At 38.8% G+C, this 27,445-nt stretch overlaps 1 protein-coding gene across 1 annotated transcript in view; it reads left to right on the top strand.

Annotated features, from left to right (window-relative positions):
- LOC131688410 (uncharacterized) overlaps window positions 1–25,748 on the top strand; it is a 35,489-nt gene extending 9,741 nt beyond the window's left edge. Inside the window, exons 4-5 of the mRNA XM_058972615.1 lie at window positions 24,882–25,210; window positions 25,547–25,748. Of these exons, the coding sequence (XP_058828598.1) occupies window positions 24,882–25,210; window positions 25,547–25,748 (531 nt within the window). The remainder of the gene's footprint in view (window positions 1–24,881; window positions 25,211–25,546) is intronic.
- The last annotated feature ends 1,697 nt before the right edge of the window (window positions 25,749–27,445 follow it).

Here is a 27,445-nt window from a genome sequence, read left to right as displayed (position 1 = left end):
ACAATTGCACCGCTAGGTGGATTAAAATAGGTTTTTATATATTATTTTCTATTTGATTATATTGTTTTGTTTGCATTACATTTCTAATTTAGTATATTGGGTGTTCAGCCACAAGTGGTGACTTCCCTATTGTTTACATCATTCAGTTAATTATTATTAAGTTATAATATGCTTTCGCAGTTAAGTATTTTTTTCAGTAGGATGTTTTAAACCTACTTGTCTTGTGAATAAGGAGCTAAACAAATCTTATAAGCTAACTTATAAACTACAAAGAGAGCTAATCGTTGCAATTGAAGATTGCAACAATTTTTGTCGGAAGTTGCTTATAATACTGTTCGTCATAATTTCTAATGTTTCTATGTTTGCGAGTCTGTGCAACTCATTTGCGCTAAACCAAGGAGGACGCTTCAAAATCATTTTCAGAATTTTATTCTGAATCTTTTGAAGCGTTTTCTTCCTAGTAGCACAACAACTTGCCCAGATTGGCACTGCATATAGCATTGCTGGTCTAAATTTTTGTTTATAAATTAATAGTTTGTTATTTAGGCAGATCCTGTTTATAAGAGGGTATAAACATTTTATATATTCGTTGCATTTTGTTTGGATTCCTTCAATGTGATCCTTAAAAGTGAGTTTTTTATCGTAAATCAAATCCAAGTATTTAACAATGTTTGATCTGACCACGTTAAATTCAAACCATTAAATTTAATAATATGGTTATTATTTGGTTTAAGAGAAGCAGCTCTTGGCTTATGCGGAAACACAGTCAATTGTGTTTTTGCCGCATTAGTGGAAATTTTCCATTTTTTTTCAGGTAATCATTAAAAATATTCAAGCTTCGTTGCAGTCTACTGCAGATAATACGAAGACTCCTACCAGTGGCTGAGATGCTAGTATCATCAGTGAAAAAGTGACTTTTTACAGCCTGTAGGTAGATTTGGAAGATCAGAGGTAAAATATTGTATAGGATTGGTGCGACACTTGATCCTTGAGGGACGCCTGCTTTAATGGGTAGCTTATTAGATTTAAAATTCTGATAAGAAACCTGTAGGGTACGGTTAGTAAGATAATTTTTAATTATCTTTATTATGTAAATTGGAAAATTGAAATCCCCCATTTTGGCAATTAATCCTTTGTACCAAACACTGTCGAAAGCTTTTTCGATGTCTAGAAGAGCAACTCCAGTGGAATAGGAAAAAATCTGTTATATATAACAAATTTTTTCCGAAAAACCTTCAAAATAACTATGCACAAAAACAATCATATCGCTGAATGAATTTATTCGTTAAGAGCTCGATAATCTGCTCGCACATGCAATTCATTCCAAATCCTCTGGAATAGAGCCGAGTTGTGGAGTCCTAGGTAGCACTGCCATCTTTTGCCAGCTAGTATGTAAGCCAAATCTTCTAGAAAAATCTTTCTCCGTATTCCAACACAGGGTTAATGATCTTGAGTGGGACAATTCGCTGTTTTTTCTGCAGTATCGTCTACACATATCTCGATTTTGGCATAAAATTAGAAAAATATTTTAGTAAACAAGTGTTAGATAACAAGCAAAACTAATAATTTTGACAATTTATGGATTGACATTTAAATTAAACTGAGAATGAAACCAGAATAACAGTTCTACCGACTGAAGCATATTGATCATGAGTGGAAATGTGATTATCTTGAATGGAACTAAAAATAATTTCGGTTAGGACTATGGTTTCTGCCCTCTTTAAAAGCTCCAACATGTTTCAAATAAATTACTGGAATTCCAAACGGATGGAAAACATATTTGCAAATGATTTAATAAATTTATATGCTCAAATTTTTTTGAAATATATCGAGAGTATATTCTATCAAAAGCAAATTTTTTACCAACACAGCATCCATAACCCCCAAATTTGGATTTTCTTCATAATAAAATGTTACCAAAAATAGCTCCTCTAGGTGGTGGTCTCATTCACAATTATTTGTAGTACGATTTAATGTCAAAAATCCATTTTTTTATCTAATTCATGACGTTTTCGATATATTTTCAATCTATTTAAATGAAAATGTACTAGTGTTTAGAATATAGAAAACTCAAATTTTAGAGCGTTTTTTCATAAGTAAGCTTGATGAAAAAAGCGCACTCAAGACGCCATAATGTATCAGAAAAAGATTTATTGAAATATGTCCAATTTTGCAGTATATGATGTTTTTGGCCAATTACTTCATTTTAATATGCCGTGTCGCAAATTTTTCCAATAGTCCCAAGCTTGATCAGTTTCTCTATAGTCCCACTTTACCCTATGACAATCACAAAATTTAAAAAGTATTTTCTCTTAATTACCACAATTTTTTGCATTTTGAAATATTTCGTATAACGACACCGGAGCAAAATTTTCACTTGCATTTTCTCCTGAATTATTTCACAAAATATTCGAAATTTCATTCACGAATCCATTCAATCCTCGTGAACTAATTCATGTTTCCTAATATATTAGTCGCGATTAAATATCCGTGCTCGTGAAATACTTTATGGATTCGTGAGCTGGTTCATGATTCCTAGAATAATAGTCACAACTGACCATGCTCATGAAGTAAGTCACAAAATTATAGAATATTATTCATGTATCCGAGAGCCGTTTCATGAATCCTAGTATAATACTCATGAGTTACTTTTTGTGCTCGTGAAACAGTTCACGAAATCATGAAATATTTGTGATATTCGTGATTTACGATCTGTTTTGACGTGTTTGCGGATCCTCTAACATAATTGTGGCAAAAAGTGCCTAATGTTTAATAATTTTTTTCTAAAGCCGTAAAATGACTTAGACGTGTGCGCTATTCTGGAAAATGTTTATTAAGGTTTCATGTATAAAATAAAAATTTTCGAGTGTAAGGTTTCAAAAATGGCGTCCAAAATGTCGGATTTCTCGGAACAAGATTTTTTGAATATGCGGGCATTCTCGTTTTTGAACCACTCCAACTTCGGGCTTTGCCTAAAAGTAGACACATTCTCGGGCGCTGTAACCTATAAAATCGCGATATTTTGATCATTAAAATTTTTTCACAGCCGGTCAAAGTGAAAAAAACGATACTTTATTTTCATGCGGCCGTAATTTTTTATTTTGATTTTAGAGGTTTTAACCTTAAGGTCATTCGCCTCTTCTGGTTAGAAAAATCTCTTATGAAAAATTCCGACAACGAATTGCGACTGTTCGGTATGGTAATAGTAAGGTCACGTCCGTAGTCCGTTCCTACCTCTTTTCCAGACCTGTCCACTACCTTGGCTGATTCCGGTTCCCGGAGAATGTTCCTTGATAAAAATGTGTCTACTTTATCGAAACTAAAGCGACCGATAAGAGCGTGCGTTTATTCGTAAGTGCCATATGAATAGGAATGACAATGATATATATTTCTGGCCTGTTAAGGTTGGCGATACTGAGTGAAAAAAGTAATCTAGATCTGTAGTTGATAGCGACGAGTAGTTTAACCACACACAGTATCACCCCAATATTTTGCATATAGGTTCAGATTAAACAGCGACCTTTATCGTGCCCGCAGATGAAGTTGGTTTTCAAAATACTTTTTGCTGGAGCCGCCATTTTTGACACCTTACACTCGAAAACTTTTATTTTAAAGATGAAACATTTTGCAGAATAGCGCACATCGTCGCTGTTGTGCTATCTTATGACAAACGCCATTTTGGGGTAAACTGAGTTAGATATGCCACATTACTCGTCTAACGAATCTCTACAAGATGGCGTTTCCAGAATTTTGAAATTTTGCTGGGTTACTGAAATATAGCGAGAAAAGTGATTAGAAATTGTGAGTTTTTTGCTTCAAATCATTATATCTTGGGATTGGCTCAAGTTATAATAAAATTTTAGTTGCTTTTATGTGTAAAAATGTCGTAGGAACACAATGGCATAATAATTTTCAAAAGAAAAATACACGTATTGGGAGAAAAACGCAGTTTTAGCTTTAAACTGCAAATATTGCCTATTTGGCAACACTGTAACTAAAAATAATTATTTTTTCTAGATTCCCCGACTCATTTCCTTCAAAATGCATCTAACTGATTGTTTATAGACCAAATGAAGCCAAATATATGAATAAAAGTTTATAATTGTTGATTTTTTTCTTTGGAAAATTTTCTATGCACAATTATGACACGTCATACAAATTTTTTCATCAATACACACCTTTGACACGTGTGAGTGCGACTTTTGTTTATGTTTTTAGTGAAAACTCGCAACATAGTCAACTGATCTTCGTAATATTTGAGAGATTAATACAGAATAGGTAGCAGCATCAATTGTCTTCTCTGAATTGTTTCTACCATTTATAAGTTTTATGATATTCAATCTCAAACTTTAAAAATCGTTTTTCTCGAAATGTGCAAAATGGCGCTTGTCATAAGATAGCACAACAGCGACGACATGCCTAAGTCATTTTACTGCTTCAAAAAATTATCAAACATTAGGTACTTTTTGTACAATTGTATAAGAGGACCCCCTTAACGTGTGAACTAAACGTGACTGACATGGATTTAGACGGCCTTTCATGGTCTCAATCCATTTTAAGCGTATACAAGTGACTCAACCAGAAACCCTCTTCTGATCGAAAACATATTCTGACTTGGCAATACATACTACTGACAGAACCGCAAATAATCCTCACTACAACTACACATCTTATTTATAGCTCGTACCGATTGTATACCTATATCAACAATCGAATGTCTTGTTTCGTTTGAATTTCAGTTGTCTAAAACTAGTCATGCTTTCACAAAACTACCTATATCTCAGAGACTAAAAATCATATCATTAAAGAAATTAAATGCTTTAAAATAAAAAAAAAATATCATCTATCAACCATGCATAATTTATGCCAGCTGTAACTGCCGTGTTATCCATGTTGTCTTAAATTGATTAGGTTCATTGAATTCAACCTAAATTTTTCTTTCACAATCGTCCCTCCCTACTTCAACCATAATTGCCGATCCGTCGAAAGAAAAAGATACACTTGTAAGTGTCCCCCTAAATACGTGACTGAGATTCCGTCCAAATTAATCGCCAATTAAATGAATTATCCCTACAATTAATTCCCAACCATCCCCAAATAACAACACTGGGGCAGGGGCTACGCTAAGTATAGCGGCTCCGATAACAACCCTCGATTGAGCTCCGCATTACTCCGCGCTGTGTTCGATTCCGCTCTTCCCACTCATTATGGTTTTTTTTCTGTGCCTACTTCGATTTTGGGATTTCTTCCTCCCGACGGATATTGGTTAATGGTATCACTTATTTTGTTGAAAAAAAAAAGGAATTTATTATGAGGTACTAAGTTGTTTAAGGACCATTAATTTGTCATTTTGTAAACTAGATCTTGTGCTCGCTGTATTCAGTCACGTTACAACATACAATCGATTTTAATCATCTCTCGTAATGGACGATACGAATCTGATTCCGGTATTAACATTTGAAGCATGAAACTGATTTGTATGCAGCCTGGCTGAATTCATATATGTACCTCCACTTTCAAGTATTTCTATCAAGACTGTAATCGAAATAATACTACAAGCTTCCCATAAGTTCGGCATCAACTGGCAGTGCAGGTCAATGATTGCGTTCAACTAACTCTTGAGAAATCAATCTTACATCCATTGTGCGTGTTGTTGCGTTCCACAATTATCATTTGCAACAATCTAGACATGCACATACTCGTGAAACTCTCAGAGACCGTCCACTTCTCAAACCGAGCCCCTGGCATGGTAAGTTCATTGCAAACATAATAAAATATTAATTCAGTTTTAATTGAACACTTGCACATTGTTCGATGCGAACAGCCTTATTTGCACACGATTTTCCACTACAGCAGTAGCAACAGCAGCAGCATCGGCAGTCTGGTGGAACTCGACGTCACACGAAATGATTGAGAACGTTTCCCGCTTCCTCCCGGAGCTTTCCAACTTCACCAATTCCGGCTACCAAACCCGGTACTTGATTGCTTCAAATTCAAAGAAACCTAACTTTATTCGAGCTGCACAAAATATCAGCAGTTCCACACATACTCCAGTTGTGCATCGCAATTGTGCTGCAGATGCAATAGATTTCTCTTCTCTTCATTAGCACCAGGGAACGGCAACTGCTGGCTGATGATCTTTGGCTGGGAATATATTTTGCTACCAACCGTCCCAGTCTTTTGGATTTCCTGTCCTCCTGTACTTAAGCGTCTCGTCGACTTCAGCCAACGATGACGACCACCACGTCGGACACTGGGCAGTGCGGTCGGTCGGTGAGCATCAACATTTAATAAATTTCTGTAATTGAAATGGTCTACCGGTTTAGACGCTGGGTTCTGTGACTGGATTTAGAATCATTGGGGGAAGGTGAAATTACCCCCGTTGAGATACTGGCAACACTGACAGGGTTGGCTGTCTGCCCTTCCAGTCCAGTCGGTCGGGGTAGGAGTGGTCAGTCTACCCGGGAGGTTCATAAAATATGAAACAAGCTCGGAACGAACTGTAAATGACCTCTCGCCTCCATGTGGTGAAACTCGATGGCAGTACCCCTCTCCCCCATCCCCCACAAAGCCAATGAATGTGAAGCTAGTGAATTTCGAGGCAATGGGTGTTGAAGTTGTTAATTAAAGGGCTTTGACAGAGGTCAAACTGCAGCAGTTGGTCATTTGCGGGGTGGATTTTCAGGAACTGACGAGATGAAAAGAGAGAAAGAGAGAGAGAGGACACCATCGATGGGGGGAGGTTGCGTGCGGTTATTTTAATAATTGTATTTGAGTGAATTTATTTGACAACCCGGCTGGATGCTGGCCGGAAGTGAGTTTAGATTGTAGGGTCAAATTCTGTGGCTAGAGTGTAAAATAAATAATGACCGGGGATGGTAGCGTAGCTGGTTGGTTTGTAGCTTCTCGGACGCTGTAATGAGGTGGTTTGATGGTAATTTAGTTCGTTAAGGGAAATTGATTAAATACACAGCGATGATGACAATAAGTAGTGGCCGAAATACAGGCTTATCTGTTTGACACAAAAAGTAATGAAGGCCTTAAAATGTGGTAATGATCATAGGCGGCTCCAGTCCGATGACAAAGGGGAGATGGGGCGATAGTAGGCATACCATTCTGACAAAATAGATTTTTTTTTTCACGATTTACAAAACATAATTTCGTGTTTTAGAAACTCCTTTCATAGTAAGTTGGCGAGTTATGTTTACCCTCTTCTAATCATGGATTCTATCTCGCCTTCGCCTTCGCTTTTTTCATCATTTACTGCGTAATGAAAGTTTTTGTTTCGTTCTAATTTGTCGATTTAGTAATCGTTACATACCGAACTGACATAACAAAAGTAAATAGTAACTTGACATTTCTTAGTACGCCACCAGTCAACAAATATAGCTAGTAGATATGGAGGTGTTTAAATCAGTTTACACCAAACACCACACGGTATTGCAACACCAGTGCGAAAAGTACTGTTCCCATATTGCTTACTTGCGGGACTGCTGGATTGTTGCTAAAATGAGAAAAAGCGTGAAGAAAAAGCTGCTCTCGTAGAGCTCAGGCACACAACTGAAATGAGAACTTTGTTAATCAGAAAATTTTCTTTAAAATTGTTTGATGGTTTAGTCGGTCGATAGTCCAAATAAAGGAAATTACAGAATAAAGAAAATAATCGAGGGGAAGAAATCAAAGGAAATTAAGGAAATATTAGAAATGAAGGACGGAAATAGAGGAAATGGAGGATACAAAACATCAATCAATCAATCAATGCAATCAAGGAAAAAAATGGAAGTAAAGGAATCAAATTGAATGAAGGTAATAAAGCAAATCAAAGAAATAAACGAATCAAAGTGAATAAAAGAAATAGGAGTAATAAAGGAAATAAAGGAATCAAATAAACTAAAGGAAATAATATTATTAAAGGCAGTGATTAACAACGGAAATAAAGGAAATAATGGAATTAACGGAATTAATAGCATCGAAGGAAATGAAGCGAATCAATGCAATTGTGGAAAGGAATGAAATGAGGGAAATAAAAGAAGTAATGGAATCAAAAAAATAAATGAAACAAAAGAAATATAGAATATAAATTAAAAAAAGAAATAAAAAAATGTGGAATTAAAGAAAATAAAATCAATAAAAAACCGGCACGAATAAAACATCGAATAAAATTAATAAATTACAGAAAATCAATAAAAGGTACAAAATAATGAAATAGAGAAAAAAATAGAAAAAGTTTCTCAAATTCATAAAATGAAATACATAAATCAAATTAGATTAGCTTTTTAAATGGAAAATTAGGCAAAAAATTTAAAAATAGTCATGAGATTATAGAATAAATTAAATTGACTCAAACTGACAAATTGATTAAAATAAGTAAATGGAACGATTGATCATGAAATGAATAAAATGAATAAAATGAATAAAATCAATAAAATAAATAAAATAAATGAAGCAAATGAAGCAAATGAAGCAAATGAAGCAAATGAATCAAATGAATCATATGGATCAAAAAAATCAAATAAAGCAAATGAAGCAAATTAATCAAACGAAGCAAACGAAGTAAATAAAGCGAATGAATTTAATGAATCCAGTGAATACAATGAATCAAATGAATGAAATGAATAAATTGGAATGCACGAAATTAAAAAAAATAATCAATACAAAATAAATTATGAATTAAATGAATAAATAAAACAAACGAATCAAACAAGCAAACCGAATGGAATTGATAAAATGGGTAAAAAGAAGAAAATGAGCAGAACTAGATTAAAAAAAGAAATTGTTTAAAATGAAAAATAAGACGATGCTAAAAAGTTAAAAAATAATAGAAAAAAAATTGTGTCAAATAAATAATTTGGATGAATTTGAGCAAGAAAACTGATCAGAGTGTACTAAACTGATAAAAGGAAACTAAATGAGCAAAATGAATAAAAATAATGTTGAATGAAATAAATTATGAAAATGCAATACTTAAAATTTATCAAATATTCAAAATGAATAAAATAAACAAGACGAATGAAATTCATGAAAGGAAGAAACTGAGAAAATTGACTATTTATAATGCAATTAAAAACCATTTTTGAATAATGCGGATTGTACGAATTGGAGAACTATTGTATCAGAAGCCTATGAATTGTTTTTGAAAATCCTAGTATCTGAAGAATGGCTAATTAATATGCAATGAACTTTCTAGGGTTGCTATTCTTTTTTTGTTTTCACATTTTCGTTTTCGTTTCTCTTTTCTTGACGGTGTCGTTCAAGATTATCTGGTGTTTCTACTTTATTGATGGACCTTAATTAGACATCAGGAACCTGGATCGTTCAATTTGTTTTGGAATTCAAAGTTGTTATTTTGGTCGCATATTTCCGAGGAAAAGATTTTTGTGCAGAATACACAAATAGGCGCAATTCGAAATAGTGAAGTATTTAAATATAAAAAGAAAATAAAGAAAATAAAGCAATTAAAAGAAATAAAAGGAAGAAAGAAAATAATAAACCAATGGAAATAAATTAAATAAAAGACAACAAAATTAATTAATAAAGAAAATGGAAATAAAAATAAAGGTAATAATGAAGGTAACGGAAAAAAAAGAAATAGAGGAAATAATAGAAATATAGCACGGAAACAGAGAAGGTGAAGAATACAAAAAATAAATAGCAATAAAGCTGAACATAAAAAATAAAGGAATGATAAGAAATAATGGGTATGAAAGGGAATAAAGGAAAAACTGAAGGAGATAAAAGAAATAAAGGAAATAACTGCAAAAACAGAAATAAAGGAAACAAAGTGATAAAAGGAAATAAAAAAAAAATTAATAATTAAGAAAATAAAGTAATCAGTGAAGGAACCAAAGGAAATATGAGAAATAAAAGAAGTTAAGCACGTGTTCACTGAAAATATTTTGTATGACACATTCCAAATTTATCTCAATATTCATTTTTACTTAGAAAAAACTATGTGTTTTTTAAAATATTATTCAAAATTTGAATTTAAACTGCAAAGTTTCGTTCCATTTTTTCAAAAATTTCTTCACAAAGATTCAGTTGGAATCCAAAACTTCTGGCACTATTTGGATTTGTTCTGCTTCAAGCCCAATTCGTTAGGAAAATTCCTTGGTCAAGTTTTTCCAAATCCAAAGAAAGATTTTTATTTTACAAAAAGAATGCCTCAAAAAAAAATGTTTACACTTTATTTACCATTTCTTTTCTTTTTCAAATCTTACTTTTTTACTTTGATATCAGATCTCGACGGTTAATGTATTTTGAAATCATTTGAAATTACATTAAAATTTTTGATTTCCGATTTTTTTTTTCAATAATTCCTTAGTACTAAAAATGTTTTTGCAGATTTGTATTGATACTAGATCTTGATGTTTAATACTATTTTTAAACCTATTTCGTCGATTTTTTTTTCGATTTTTAACATTTCAGGTACTTTGTTTTTTTTTTCGATTGTTGAAAAATTATTGTTCGAAGGCTGCACCCACTTAATACTATCCGATTGAGCTAAAAATTTGCTTAGATTCCATTTTCGATGTTATAAGCATTTTATATAAGACTTTAGGCCAAAATTTAAGATGGACATTTTATTTTTATATCTTCCCTATAGAACCACCCCAGTTATCCATAAAAAATTGGTTTTAAACTGTGAAGTCTCATTCCGATTTATTTAAAAAAAAATTCTTCACCAGGAGTTTCCAAGGAAATCCCAAACTTTCGTCATTTTTGTTCTGCTCCCCGATCTTGTATTGTCGCATTTACTCATCTGCTACAGATGCTACTATCATTGCTCAGACTACGTTTTGTATGTATCAATGCCAGATCCCAACGTGTTCATCAACACGAATAAAAAATGGCACACAGTTTCAATCGTCTGCTACATAACTATCGTACAGTGAGGAAAAATGTGTTACATTGAAATATGCGATTTACGTTATTTTTGCACAAACCGAATTCAATATAACGAACTTTTGTTCCCGAACTAAATTCGTATGAAGTTGTATACAATTTAACCTATTCTTAACTAACTGTTATTAAGAACAGTTGGGTATTTTCGGAATTGGGCTGATGAGTAGATGATGGAAGATGTGGCCTGTGTTTAGCCAAAGAGGACCAAGCGCCATTTGGAAATACCTTCCTAAAAATCGCTTCTGACTGGAAATCGCCATCTTGGATTCCGAAATGGCACCAAACTACCATTTTCATCATCAACTCGTCAAACCCGTTTCAAAAATACCCATGGGGGATCGCGGCTTGTCTTAACATCTCGAACCGGGACGTTGAGTGGTCTTCATCGAGCCTGGGTGGTATACACTTGCTGAGACCAGGCGAAACTGTACTCGGTGCACGCCCAGACAATGTGCTCGATGTCGTGATAGCAGTCGTTACAAGCGCAGATATGTATTTACTTTTGACTAACACTTTAGCATAAACTACAATTTAGCAAAAATGTTTTTTTTAATTTTTATTATATACTTATTGTTGATGCAACTAATAACTTATATTTTATAGAGAGTGTACCAGTAACTGCAAATCAAGTGAAGATTGTCTCTCTTAGCTTAACTTAGATGCTTTTAGACACTGATTATTGCTATTGTTAAATGTAGCCATCGCGGAGCGATCAGGTAAACGGAGTTGTAGCATCACTTTGCACACGGAATTTATTGCGCACTTCAGCCACCAAGGCTAATATGTCAATTTGTAATACGTATTACACTGCTGATTGCGAATCGATAAAAAGACAAAGAAAATGCTGCCCTTCTTCCACGCTGGGTCTGCTTGGTTAATTTTTATCCTATAATTTTTTACTCTATTATGATATTTAAATTTCATAATTTAAATCAATAATTTTCATCAAAAAACACGATCAATTTCAATTTTTAGGGGGATCATTTAACCGAAAATGTGCAATTAATGCAACTTTTAAATGTAGTTTTTCAATAACCTCGCTGAGCTAAAGGGTGTAACTTCTACCTGAAGCGGAGCAAGAAAGACACAATTTAAAAATTTAATAAAATTTAAACAAGTGTAGGCTTTTTAATGTAAGTATGTTAAAGAAAAAATATTTATAAAAAAAATGCAAAATAAAAAAAAATGCAGACTCTTTCTAATTCCTTAACGGCCGAAAGCCCTTTGGCCGAATGTCATTGTTATTTTAGCCGATTAGGCCATTTAGTCGAATGTCGTTAAACTGATGTAATATCTTCGTTTTAGTGAAATAGTTGCGATGTTTTATCCCTCTAGAAGTGTGAAATTTGCTACCTTTGTTGAAGGTGTGATATAGTCAAAGAAATATATAATAGCACAGCTCATGTTCAAAAGAAGGACAATATCCACAGAGCATTCAATAACTACAACTATTGTAAATACAAGAATAATTGGCCAGTATTCAATTTATGACAAAAATCAGTTTCCTTATTATTTTATATGTCTATAAATTTCTCTATTATGCTTATTCAGATAAATAGAATAGCATTCGGCCTAATTACTCATTTGACTAAATGACGTTCAGCCAATCAACCTTCGGCCAATCGGCAGTCTGCTAAAAGGCAACCGTTTGTCATAACTCTTTTGTTTCATTCGCAATAAAAGAGGCGGCAAATTAAACTTTCGGCCCCGAGCGGCAAAATACCTCTCGCCGCAACTGATTGAAATAAAACCCGGGTGCCTGGAGTTCACCCACAAATCACAAAAAATCTGTAGTCTCCGGGTCTAACCCGGAGAAATGGTAACCCTATCAGCTGGACTATCTCATGTAATGCATTGCTGTACGGAATGTAAACCAACAAAGCTGGTACATCGCTTGTTGAGTACTTAAGTGCAAATCACTCGTGCGCGCCGACACCAAAACTCATCAGTCATCGATTAGAAATCTGAGAAGACTCCAGTTCACTTCTGTAAGATTAAGCTTTTTAACCAAGTAATCACGAAATGCAGTGAAATTGAAACACTTCTGCTAAACCGCTTTGTGGCTAAGTAAGGGCCGGGATACGTGCTCTCCACACCCCTGCCTGGAACCGGCAGTGGTAATAATACAACTTAGCTTTAAATGAACGAAATGAAAATGGACTACTTAAATTGAATGATCTAATTTCATAGATATTAGTAGCTAATGTTTTAAATATTTCATTCCAAAATCACTGCTCATATCATTCAAATGTTTGATTTCGTTGCCGTACAACCAAACAATGCAATCTCTACGTCTACATAGTTTACCACAACTACATCATTCAGCTGAAAGTATCCCTCTGACACCACTTGAATTGGTATAGAAAATTCCGCAATTGTTCAAAATAATGCACATTCTTCAACTTTTAAACGCTCCCCTCTCCCCAATCTTACTTCACCAACTCAAGTGGAGCGAATCGAAACGATATATGAATATCAACGGTTAGCCCACTCCCCCGCCACAGGGGGGATGCCTTTGGAGATCCAAATTCCTGTTGCCATTGTTTGTGTGAAACCTGCCGAACACGACAACAAAGGCTTTTCATGCGAGCTGCTCCTCTCGACGTATGTGGAATATTCATGGCGTCTTTCGTCGGCGCTCTACTCGACCCCTGTCGTCGTAACCTCTCACAAAGCGCCGTCGGAAAAATTACGGAAAGGTGAAAGTAAAGCCAACTAGGGAATTCCCAAAGCCATTATTATCCCAAACCCTTTCACGACGTTGCTCCACATACTGGCGCACACCCACACACTCACATACTTCGTCTCGCCGGTCCTAAATTCCACCGCTACCACAGCTGCATAAATAATGTCAACGCCATTTTGTATTCATCTTCACAATTTTTATGGAGCATGTTTCGCTTTTGACCTGTTCTCGCCCCCACACTCCCCACCCATCGAAGAGGGCGGTGCATTATTATTCATATAGATTGTGATGCCATATATTCCCTGCTCCCGTACCCCGAGCAGAGGCAACAGTGTGTCAAGGGGAGGAGACGAAACACGGAAAGAGTTTTAGACTAACACTCGAAAACAATGGAGTGAGTGGTTTACTACCCATTTGCAGACACGACCCGCCCGACTCCCGTTGCCCACTTATGGGACTTATGCTGCAGTAGGTTGAACAACAAAAAAAGGTGATGCACTTTTCGCTTCTTGCACCACCAGAAGAGAAAATCTCAGCATCCCCTTTCCAACGTCGTCATCGTTCACCCGTTCGCTTTAATAACTGGCACAAAAACGGGCGCTTGATTTATGGTGTGTTTATTACATATTTTGTAGTTTCATTTAGTTTTTTTTATTACCCCACCGAAACTCGACAATAAATGTCTCGGTGTGGTGTTTGGCTCAACTCTTCTGGTCTCAAGAGGGTCATTCCCCTTCCTGGTCTCACGGTATTGGATTTGGGGAACAGCTTACGGCAGCTTACGAACGAAAGTTGAGTGCATTCATGTTTTTCGTATAGGTACAAAGGTGTCATAGTGTTTTCGAGTGTGTTGGCCAAACTTTGTGAGTACAATGGCCGTGAGATGGTTTTGGGTTGTTGGAAGGGCGAGTTATTTTTCAAAATGGGAATTATGTAGGAAATAAAGGGTATTGTGCATAATAGTAATGGGATGTATATTGTACCATTCGTAAGGATTTGGACACCTCGGGGTTAATAAAAATATTCGCGCTCAATTAATTTTAACACTTTGACGTATGTGTGTGTGCGAAAATGGGCCGGCAGCAGCTCGAAATTGCACATTGCGCCATATATCATGTAATCAAGATGTTCAAAGAACATCAGGATTGTGGAGTAATGGTAGCAGATGGAAACGCGGCAAGGCAATACCGAACCATGAATCGGTTAATCCAGCTTTTCTATTCAAACTTCAATTTATTTTGAGCAAAACAAAACTTGAAACGTTTTGGACAGAGAACCGGAGCGGTGACCAGAATACGGTAGCAAACGGATCTTGGATGTTATGGCGGCGACTCTTTCCGGTCAGGTAAAGCTAAGGAGGATATAGGTCCTCCCGAAGCTGTTTGCGTACCCTAAATTTGCCAACAGACGTAATCAGGTCGATTGCGCCACCGACACCCATCTTTCTACTGCGGAACTTGAAGAACACGACAGTGACTCTTTCTGTTACGTTAGGAGATACAGATTCTTAAGGACATTATACAAGCGAGCCACAACATAGCTCCTATGCCACACACACACCCCTCTCCCCTGTCTAACTATGTATCTGACATGAGCAAATATAAAAATACGTTTTTCAACACACTAACCTTGCCGGTGTGCCACGAAACTGCTACTTGGGGAAGCTAGAACATTTTCCTATACAATCAACACGAGTGTTTGACGGAATGCCATCTGTAGTTCATGTTTTGTGCGAAAATATCACCGCTTTTCACTTGGGGTTTCTTTTCGAAAAACTCTTTTTTTCTTCATCTCATTTTCAATGCACTTTTTCAAATTCACTTTAAGCACTCACCACTGCAAAAACACCCGTAAAAAAAAATTCTGCCACTGTGCAGATTACCGATGGAAAATGTCCGAAAACTCTTATTTGTGCGTTTGAATTTTCACTTCGAATTCCAGGTTTTCTCAATGTAAACAAGCGAGTCGGTGCTTAGCAACAAGCATGCGTTCCTGGCTTCCACATATCTTCACCTTAATTCGCTGAAAATATACCCCAATTGCAGGCATTTGCTTCCACTACCGCTGTTCGAACTTCCACCGTTCAACCTTCAAGAAGATACTTGGAGAGATATTTTAAAATCTACTATCAGAACGTGAGAGGACTACGCCCAAAAATGGGTGAGCTGTTCGTCGCTGCTTCAGATGTGGATCATGATGTTATTGTTCTGATTGATACGTGGCTGATAGATCAAATCATCTCGCTCCAATTGTTTGGCTCAAGGTGCTCGGTATACCGGAACGATCACAATCATAACAGTGCACAATGGTTTTTTTTTCGCCAAACACGCGCAAAAAATTATTCACGCGAAAATGGTGGAAATTTGTAGAATTTTTTTCGAAGTAGGAAAAACAAGATAAAGTGTTCAGAAATATTAAAGCACTTGCTTTTGCGAACATTTCTATTGAAGACCAAAATTCTCTATTTATAGTACACACGAAGTTAATGGCCGTTGTTTGTGAATGGCCCCTTAAATGCTTTTATTCAACGTAACTTCTTAAACATCGTAGCATGTTCAACAAAGTTGTTTGTCTTATTAAGATACATAAGTTTTTTTACTTACATAGGTTTTCTATATTTTAACAGGATCGTAGTTAGGGAGATATGGTGAGAGGCACCCCCCCCCATCACTCACCACCCTTCCCTAAACCGCTTTTCCCTCATCAAGTACCCATCTGCGCGAATAAAATTTTCTGATTCCTCTAGAATAAATCTTCCTAGTGGGTCTGAAAAACCAGTGAAAAATTTGGTTTTTGAGTTGCGAAACTAATTTAAAATTTCTTAACAAGTTGAAAATTTTTGGCGGGGTCCAAACCCCCGAACCCTCCTCCTGGATCCGCCGCTGGTTTCAAGTGTTTCAGCGTCGACACATAGCAACTCAAGTTCGTAGCTGTCGATTGATTGTACGTATGTGTAAATCGCACTGAATATCTAATAAACATTTTCACCATTATATTAAACATAACCAGCCATGGAATCGTAATTTGGATAAATGAGAAAGGCACAATTGCGCCACTAGGTGGATTAAAACGGGTTTTTAAACAATTTTTCAAACAATAACAGTTTTAATCGGTTTCTTCACGCGATATTCATATCGTTTATATTGCAAAATGTTGCATATATTATCAGCTTTCATTCCCAAGAAAAAAAAATTTGAGCGAACATAAGGTTTTTAAAATATATGTGTGACCCGGCATGCCAAAAACAACACGCGGGCGAAACAGTCGCTGGTCGCTACGGCACACTTGGACCAACATCGCGTGAGCGAGTCGGTCGGAGCTTATCACAGCTCTGACTACATGAAAATGCAAAGTTAGCCTCCAAAAACCGACAAGCTCCAATCGAAGCCGGAAACCCCTTTGAAGAATCCGTGTGTCCTGAAACCAGCTGGTCAACTCACGAATTCGTTCCGATCCACAGCTTAATCCGCTCGCGCTCGAAATCAGTTAGACGTAAAACGATTGGAAGAGGAACACACGTTGGCGGAGGAAAAGTTTAAGGAAGAGGAACAATGTCTGATGGAAGATAATATTATTCAAGATAGAGATCGTCAATTAAAGAAAACAGAAGATCGAGTTAAAAGAGCATTATGTGAAAAAAACTGCTTGAACTGGAAGAAACTGCGTTTGGTGGACGAAGACCTCAGCGAAAACAGTTCATTGCATGAGTCAGCGTTGGCGCAAGAGTGGCTGAAAGACCAACGTGAACCAGGGCCGTCTTAAGACTACACGGGGCCCTTGGGCACTCTTGAGCTAGGGGGCCCCTACAATTGAAAAGCTATAAGCAGCTGTAGTAGTAGGATAAAAAAAAATCCCAGATTTTCGATACAGTTTCCACTCAATACCACCCTGAAGCTCTTTTCTAAATTTAAGCCAAATCTTTCAACCGTACTGACATTACTTTATAAATAAAGTGGGATTTAAATTATACTGAGAACAAAGACGATTTCAGACAACCTGGTGTCATTGCCGATGTCCAAATATCGTCATGGACTTATTAACTACGCTATAGTATTCCCAGACGGTGTAATCTGACCTTCATAGTTAGTAGACGTTGTTTGAGGATTAAGAGTGCTTCCATCAAGAAGGAGGAATGTTCGGATTGGGTTACGCTACCAAATGTCCGAGGTTCTTCAAATATCCTCAAACGCACGCACATTGCCGTGACTCATTTATTCAAATCTAGGGGAAAGTCAGGGTTTATGTGTGTAAACACTTTAAAAAGGCCATTTTCAAACTTATTATTGGGATTTCATGACGTTTGTCTACACGATGGTTTGTTTATTCTAGATAAGGCGGATGCATTACAGAGCAACATTATTGATATTGTGTCAGTCTAAGACTGACCATGCAAAATGAAACATGCCAAATCCGACCAAATAGTGTCGAGTCTTCGCAAGATCTCAAGAAGTCACTTTTGGGCATTTCCATGTGAATTTGTTCATTTACAGCCTCAAATATGACATAGAAATAAATATTTTTCCACATCCGCAAATCGCTTGCCAAACAAAAAGTTCTAGTTGGTTGGCTAGTTGTTCCAGCTAGCCAACTGGTGAATTATCATAGGATTGATTTTTCCGAACTGTGTGACTATTTGCTCCATCTGGACTGGTCAACGCATCTAGGTAACAGCGATGCAGATGCAATGACTATAAACTTCTGCCGAGTAATTCAGGACTGCTTACAGAATAATATCCCAGTAAAACGACAGCCTGTTTTTTCGGCGTGGAGTACATCGACGCTGCGAGCCCTTCTCAGAAAACGAAATGCATGCCAACGCAAGCTTCATCGCAAACAATCGCCGGCCACGAACCACGACTTTCACGTTGCCAGTGAAGCATACCGGAATCTCAACGCTGTTCTGTATGGATCGTAAGTACAACGAGTTCAAGTAGGCCTACGAAGTAATCCTAAAGGATTTTGTAACTTTGTAAATTCAAAACGGAAAAATTACAGTGTTCCTTCCAATGTGTACCTCGATGAAAAGGCAGCGTCGTCCACTGCAACAGCGTTTGAATTGTTTACCAATCATTTCGCATCCGTCGTTGCTCCCTGTTTAGCATCTGATCAGGAAATCGATATCGCATTAGCAACTTTTTTTTTTTATTCATTTCGTTTATTTGATAGGCACAAATGCGTTAGCTTGGCGGTGCCAAATGCTTTTGTTTTTACATTTTGGATATCTTAAAACTAGGAGGTTACAATGTTGAAATATTTTTTTTACAAAGGAAAAGAAAGTTTACAGCTATCTTAAGACTAGAAATAAGATTCAATATACAAAAGAGGGCCAAAAGATTTTTTTATGAAAAAATTTAAAACAAGGGATTCACTTTGATATACAAGAGGGGGAGTAATAGTATTTTACGAAATATTTTACGGTTATCTTAAAACTAACAATATAGTTTAGTACACAAAAGGGGGAACAAATATTTATGAGAAATTTCACAGAAATCTTAAAACTAGGGATTCAATTCTATTTACAAGATGGAGGACAAGAGTTTCAATAAAGAGTAAAAATTATAGCTATCTTAAAACTAGGAATACAGAATACTAATTTGAATTTTTTAACTAAAACTTATGCTTGGTCAAGATATTCAAAGGGTGGCTTATTTCCGCATCAGTGTAGCAGCAGTTGTATCAAGGACAGGGGAGAGACAGGGAAAGAAGAGCAAAACTTGCAACTTTCGCTCGAATGGCGGGGGGGGAGATCAGCGTATCAAATTTGCGCCTCAGTCTAGTAAGTCGTCGAGTACCGGATTGGCGGATGGTATTCTTCGGACCCGCGGGGAATCCTTCAAAAGTCATCGGACCTCGAGTCGCTCTCGCTTCAGTTTCCTTCTATGCAGGTGTAGTGGTAAGGGCGATGGCGGTTACATAGTGGCACTCTGGAGCTGATCGGTTCCACAAGGCAGGAGGAAACTCTAAAAACGAGAAATAAAAGAGAGGGGCTAAATTGGGATATTTATCGTTTTTATGAAGGTATAAATAAGGGACATATAGGGGAAATCACGAGTTGCCAGCATATCTCGGACTGGTACATTGGGTGGTCTACCTCGGGCCCGAAGGGATTCCTTTAACTGAGACCTGGCGTCACAATACCCGGCGCACACCCAGACAACGTGTTCGATGTCGTGATAGCCCTCGTCACAAGCGCACAGACTACTCTCCGCAAGCCCAATACGCCGCAAATGCGCATCCATGGTGTAGTGATTGGACATAAGTCGGGACATTACACGAATAAAATCCCGACCCACATCCATCCCCCCGAACCAAGGCTTCGTTGATACCTTTGGGATAATCGAATGTAGCCATCGTCCAAGTTCCCCATTGCTCCACGAGGTTTGCCAACTGTTGAGCGTCCTCTGACGACAAATACTAAAAAATTCGTTGAAGCAGATTGGTCTTTCGTATATGTCACCATTTAATGCGCCCACCTTTGCTAATGAGTCGGCCTTTTCATTGCCCGGGATAGAACAATGAGAGGGGACCCAAACAAAGGTAATCTGATAAGATTTTTCAGATAACGTACACAAGGACTCCTGTATCTTCCCCAGAAAATACGGTAATTGCTTTTTAGGCTTCACCGCACGAAGAGCCTCGATAGAGCTGAGGCTGTCCGAAACGATGAAGTAGTGATCTGTGGGCAGAGTGTCGATGATCCCAAGGGTGTACTGAATTGCAGCTAACTCTGCGACGTAAACTGAAGCGGGATCATTGAGCTTGAATGAAGCGGTGATAGTATTGTTGAAGATACCGAAGCCAGTGGACCCATCGAGATTTGATCCGTCAGTGTAAAACATTTTGTCGCAGTCGACTTCTCGGAATTTATTATAAAATATATTGGGGATCACCTGCGGGCGTATATGGTCCGGGATTCCACGAATCTCTTCCTTCATGGATGTGTCGAAGAATACAGTAGAATCAGAAGTATCTAGGAAACGGACACGGTTGGGATTGTACGAAGAAGGATTGATGCTCTGTGTCATGTAGTCGAAGTACAAGGACATAAAACGGGTTTGAGAATTAAGCTCGACGAGCCTCTCGAAGTTTTCAATTACCAACGGGTTCAGAATGTCGCATCGGATGAGCAATCGATATGAGAGTTCCCAAAATCGATTTTTTAGCGGAAGAACGCCCGCCAGCACTTCGAGACTCATCGTATGGGTCGAGTGCATGCAACCCAAGGCAATGCGCAAGCAACGATACTGGATTCTCTCCAGTTTGATGAAGTGTATGTTCGCAGCGGATCGGAAACAGAAACACCCGTACTCCATCACCGACAATATCGTTGTTTGGTACAACCTGATCAGGTCTCCTGGGTGAGCACCCCACCATGTTCCAGTTATTGTTCGGAGAAAATTGATCCTTTGTTGGCATTTCTGTTTCAGATACCTAATGTGACATCCCCAGGTACCTTTAGAGTCGAACCAGACCCCGAGATATTTAAATGTGAAAACCTGGTTGATCGTTGCACCCATTAGTAAAAGCTGGAGTTGCGCCGACTCACGCTTCCTAGAAAAAACAACCAACTCAGTTTTCTCCGTGGAGAACTCAATACCCAGCTGAAGAGCCCAAGCAGACAAATTGTCCAAGGTATTTTGTAATGGTCCTTGCAAGTCGGCAGCTTTGGGCCCTGTAACAGAGACCACCCCGTCGTCTGCAAGTTGCCTTAGCGTGCATGAATTGGCAAGACAATCGTCAATGTCATTCACGTAAAAATTGTAGAGCAGGGGACTTAGACATGAGCCCTGGGGAAGACCCATGTAGCTAAATCGCGATGTTGTTAAATCGCCATGCGAAAAGTGCATGTGCTTTTCAGACAACAGGTTTAGCAAAAAGTTATTTAAAATTGGTGAAAGACCATGCTGGTGCAGCTTCTCTGACAGAATGTTGATAGAAACTGAGTCAAAAGCCCCCTTAATATCCAAGAAGACTGATGCCATCTGCTCTTTGTTAGCATAGGCCATTTGGATTTCTGTAGAAAGCAACGCAAGGCAATCGTTCGTCCCTTTGCCTTTGCGGAAGCCAAATTGTGTATCTGACAGTAAGCCATTTGCTTCAACCCAATTGTCGAGGCGAAACATGATCATTTTCTCGAACAACTTCCGAATACAGGACAGCATTGCAATCGGCCGATACGAGTTGTGGTCGGAGGCTGGTTTTCCTGGTTTTTGGATGGCGATGACCTTCACTTGCCTCCATTCATAAGGGACAATGTTACCCTCAAGAAACTTGTTAAATAAATTCAACAGGCGCCTTTTTGCAGTGTCAGGCAGATTCTTCAGCAAGTTGAATTTGATTCTGTCTAACCCTGGGGCGTTATTGTTGCACGATAAGAGAGCAAGTGAGAACTCCACCATCGAAAACGGTGTTTCGTTCGCGGTATCGTGAGAAGACGCGACGTGGTACGTTTTCTGTACCGGGACAGAGTCCGGACAGATCTTCTTGGCGAAAGCGAATATCCAACGGTTTGAATATTCCACGTTCTCGTTGGTACTATTATGATTACGCATACGTCGAGCCGTACCCCAAAGAGTGCTCATCGTTGTTTCTCTCGTTAACCCGTCGACGAACCGGCGCCAATAACTGCGTTTTTTGGCTTTCATTAGACTCTTCATTCGCCTTTCTAACGACGCGTACTGTTGATAGCTAGCGGGTAACCCGTCTTCCCGGAAGGCCTTATATGCAGTGGACTTTTCCGCGTACAGCTCTGAGCACTCTTTATCCCACCACAGGGTGGGAGACCGTTTATGGGTATTCGCGCTGGGTACTGGTTTAGTCTGAGCTTGATTCGCACTGTCGAGAATCAAGCCAGCCAAAAACCTGTACTCTTCCTCCGGAGGAAGTTCTTGAGTGGATTCGATTTTAACGGATATCGCGGTCGCGTAACTCTTCCAATCAATGTTCCGTGTGAGGTCATACGATACATTGATTGTTTCCGATGGTCTTGAACCGTTAGCAATTGAAATCACGATAGGCAAATGATCGCTACCGTGGGGATCAGGGATCACCTTCCACATGCAATCTAACTGTAGCGATGTCGAGCAAAGCGATAAATCCAACGCGCTTGCGCGTGCTGGTGGTGTAGGAATCCGCGTCATTTCTCCCGTGTTTAAGATGGTCATGTTGAAATTATCGCAAAGATCTTGGATTAATGTTGATCTATTATCATCATGAAGACAGCCCCATACCGTACCGTGCGAGTTAAAGTCTCCCAGAACTAGCCGCGGTGCCGGTAAGGATTCCGTGATATTACAAAGCGTTCGGTGCCCTACCGAGGCTCTAGGAGGAATGTAGATGGAAGCAATGCAAAGGTCTTTACCTTTGATTAAAACTTGACAAGCGACAATTTCAATGCCTGGTGTCGAAGGGAGGTTAATTCGGTTGAAAGAATAGCACTTTTTGATCCCCAAAAGTACTCCTCCATAGGGGTTTTCTCGATCCAGACGAATTATATTAAAGTCGTGGAAGTTGAGATTTATATCGGAAGTTAACCAAGTTTCACATAATGCGAAAGCATCACATTTTAAACTATTTAGTAAAAATTTAAAGGAATCGATTTTCGGGAGGATACTTCTGCTGTTCCACTGTAGAACAGTGATCGAATCGGTGACCTCGTTCGATGACTTAGCCATCGAAGGATACGATCGCTGCAAGGAGGGGCCATTTAGTAGTCAACTGCTTCAAAAATGTTTGCACTATAGGGAGAAAACGTATCAGAAGGCTTTTAAGAGGATCAGTAACATTGAAAGCTGTGAAAATTAAGTCCACTATGTCAGAAAATTTCATTAGTCCGCTACTGGACTGAGTATCTGTTTGAAAAAAGGGGACACTTGGGGTTTTGGATGTCCCTGGAAGTGGTGGGTACTCCTTGTTAGAATTAATATTTCCAAGTCCTGGAGCAAATTGCTTCGGCTTTTGTGCATCACTTCCGTTGGATTTATTGGTTGTAGATGGCGCACTCTGAGTGGACGACACCTTGGCACCCTTACGAGGCAATGTAGGGGAGGCTGGATTTCTCCTTTTCCTGGATTCCCCTGGGTTAACCAAAGATGTTCCCTCTCGTGGGTCGTCAGATTCTTGCTCAACGTTAGCCAAACCAGCATAGGGATTTTCGGACAGGACAGATGGCGAAGCATTCTTTAGCATTTCTGCATAAGAACGCCTTGAGCGTTCCTTAAGGGAGCGCTTAATTTTATCCCCGCGCTGCTTGTACGCAGGACATGATTTAAGAGCATGTGAAGGGCCCCCGCAGCAAATACACTTTTCAGTTTCTTTGTCGCAAGAGTCATCCTCATGCTCTCCTTCGCATTTGCCGCATCGTTTCTTATTTCCACAATATGTGGCTGTGTGGCCCAACTGCTTGCAATTGCTGCAGCTCATGACCCGCGGTACAAACAGGCGAACTGGTAGGCGAACCCTGTCAAGGAGGATGTAGTTGGGAAGAGAGGACCCGGCGAATGTCACCCGAAGCGAGCCTGATAGAGAGTAGGTAGTCTTACCTCCCTCGGTGTTTGCGGTATACAATTGTTTGCATTCTAAGATCTTAATCTGTTCAAGAGAGGGGTCCTTAAAGCAGCCAACCCCGTGCTCCAACAGTTCTTCGCATTTCAGGCCCGGTTCGGACACTACCCCATCGATTTCACAGGCCACACAAGGCACGTACGCTTTAAATTCCCGCGTAAAGCGCTCACAGCAAGCAATCGCGTTTGCCTGGCCGAGATCACTCACTAGAACACGTATCTTGTTTGCCCGAACACGTGTTATCTGAGTTACGGCCGGGTAATTAGCAGTCAGATCTCGAGAAAGTTTTAATATATTAACCGGTTTCTCTCCGGTCCGAAAATATACCACCCATGGCCCAGAGGAACCTTCTGGGTACTGCTTTATACGGGGAGCAATGCGAGTATTAGGGGGATCAGGGACTTCCATGATTACATCAGATGGTATTTCGCCCTCGGCCATTTAAGCACGAGGGCAGAGCGTTATATAAACGGGAATGTGTCTTATTATTTGATTACAAGGTAGAGTAAAAGTAGGGAAAAGGAAAGAAAGCAAACGAGGAAAAAAAAAAATAAAGCAAAACTTATCTGCAAACAACGTCGATTGTTCCGCACCAGCGAAAACAATGTACTGTATTTACTGTCGGCACCAGCAGAACGGCTGCTAACGAACGAACAAAGGATGACCTTGACTCACTAAAATTTACACACCGAGCACCACTGTGAAATATAACGATCCGTTCCGTTCAAAGGTTGGGAGACGTATGATCGCATTAGCAACTGTTCCGCAAGATATCGCCGATTTAAGCACCTTTTCAATTTCACCCTACATGGTAATAGCAGCTGCAAGAAAGCTAAAAAGCTCTTTCTCCCCTGGACCGGATGAGATTCCAGCTGCTGTCTACTGTCGCTGTGCCGTCGCTTTGGCTCAACCTTTGTCTCGCATCTACAACCAATCATTTGACCAGGCTAAGTTCCCCGAGGTTTGGAAACAACCCTACATGTTCCCGGTGTTCAAAGCCGGAGATAATATAAATATCAAACAGTACCAGGGAATAACGAATCTTTCAGCTGGATCTAAGTTATTTGAAATTGTTGTCAATCAATTCATCCTCAGCCGTACAATAAGTTATATCTCACCAGACCAACAGGGTTTCATGCCCGGGCGATCCGTTTTAACAAACCTGCTGTAATTTACGTTAACTTGCATCAATTGCATGCAGAAGAAAACACAAGTGGACACTGTATACACCGATTTGAAATCTGCTTTTGACCAAATTTCCCATTAAATTCTTCTCAAGAAGTTGTACAAGTTAGGAGCGTCCGACAAGCTTACGTTGTGGCTACGCTCCTATCTTACGCACAGAACGCCTTGTGGGAAATTGGGCTCTTATATATCGGCTCCGTTTACCAATAGATCAGGTATACCGCAGGGCAGCAATCTGGGCCCACTGCTTATCTCACTGTTTTTTAATGATGTAGCAGTAGTGTTAGATTCCGGGTACAAGCTCATATTTGTCGACGACCTTACGCTGTACTTAGTCATCCAGTCAGCCGAGGACTGCTACCAACTGCAAGCATTATTGGATCGCTTTGTGAAGTGGTGTGGATTGAATTAGCTTACTGTAAATATTGCCAAATGTTCCGTGATGACGTTCCACAGGAAGAACGATCCGTTTATTTTCGATTACATTATCGATAAGGTTGCGCTACAGAGTCAATGCAGTCTATGATCTGGGTGTAATTCTTGACCACAAGCTCTCCTTAAATTCTCATATGACCAACATAATCGCGAAAGCAAATCGCCAGTTGGGATTCATTTCACTTCATTATACTGCACATTGGTCAGACCAATCCTTGAGTTTGTCTCGCCTGTTTGGAATCCGCATCACCTAACTTGGTGTTTAAAATTGGAAAGAGTACAGAAAATGTTCGTAGGCTTAGCTCTTAGAAACTTAGCGTGACCCGCAAAATTTACCACCGTATCGTGACCGTAGCCAGCTGCTCAATTTTGAGACATTATAATGTCGTCGTAGTATCCAACAAGCTACTACCTTGGTAAAAATTTTAAATGGAGAATGTGATGCGCCTAAATTTCTGTCCCGCTTAGATTTCCGAGTAGCGAGGAGAAAACGAGATACATCATTATTATTGTCGAGGTTCCATCAGACATCTTTTGGATTCCATGAACTACCGTCTTCAATGATTGAAACCTTTTCTCGTGCTAATTGCGCTTTTTAGTTTGGTGACTCCTCAAAAATATTTGCAAGCAATATAAGAAGATTGTGTTTACTGTGATTATTATATGTATTTTTTGTAATAAGAAACCAGACATGTATTTTTACTTAATTTTGTACATTTAACCTTACGAAAAGATAGTGGTTTTTACGCCCATTAGAGGGTGGCGCCTTGTAGGAGGAGGCCAACTCGAACGGACTGTTTCTCACCCAAATCATTTGAACTATAATGTGCGATGATAAATAAATAAATAAATAAATAAATAAATTACTGTCCCATGTGCTATGGGATTCCCAATACACACGATACAATTATGCTTAGAGTGGCAATATAGTTGCTTCTATGCTAAAAAGTTACATTTTTTTTTGAAAATTAGTCTATTGAATGGTTTTATATTCATGCTACGTGCCGGGCCCCCAAAATCGCGGGGCCCCTGGCCCTGGCCCAGTGTGCCCATGCGTAAAGACGGTACTGACGTGAACGACAGAGACGAAGACTTCAACTGATTGAAGAAAAATCTGCTGCAAACCTTGAGTCACCACTGCGATGGCGGAACCGATGATGGAGGTGGGAAAAACAAGCTATTAGACGAAATTTACCCACAAGACTTACCGCGTCTATCCGCTCGGCCGCCCTCTACAACGGAAGAAATCGAAATTTCTCTGACTGCGAGTCAGATTACTGCGAGAAAGGTTTGGCCTAAGAATGATTACCCACATTTTCCGGGGACCCGGAAGAATGGCCCATCTTTTCTAGCAGCTTTGAGCTGGCAAACAAAACATATGGCCTCACAAATGTGGACAACATCATTCGCCTGCGAGAGTGTCTTCAAGGAAAAAGGGTCGCTACTAAGCTGATGTTCTCCGAGTGCGTCCCATCAATTATCGAGAATATTTTACGGGCGTCCGCAAATGATTGTGAAAGGTCTTATTGAAAAGGTTTGCAGGTTGGATGCACCGAAACCAGAGGACCTGGATACGCTGAGAGACTTTGGCATAGCCGTGCTACAGCTGTGCGATCACTTGGTAGCGGCCAAGCTTCATAGTCATATGGCAAATCCTTCACTGATGGAGGATCT

Source organism: Topomyia yanbarensis, chromosome 3 (assembly GCF_030247195.1).
Source record: "Topomyia yanbarensis strain Yona2022 chromosome 3, ASM3024719v1, whole genome shotgun sequence".
Lineage (NCBI taxonomy): Eukaryota > Metazoa > Arthropoda > Insecta > Diptera > Culicidae > Topomyia > Topomyia yanbarensis.
This window is presented reverse-complemented; position numbering and strand designations above follow the sequence as displayed.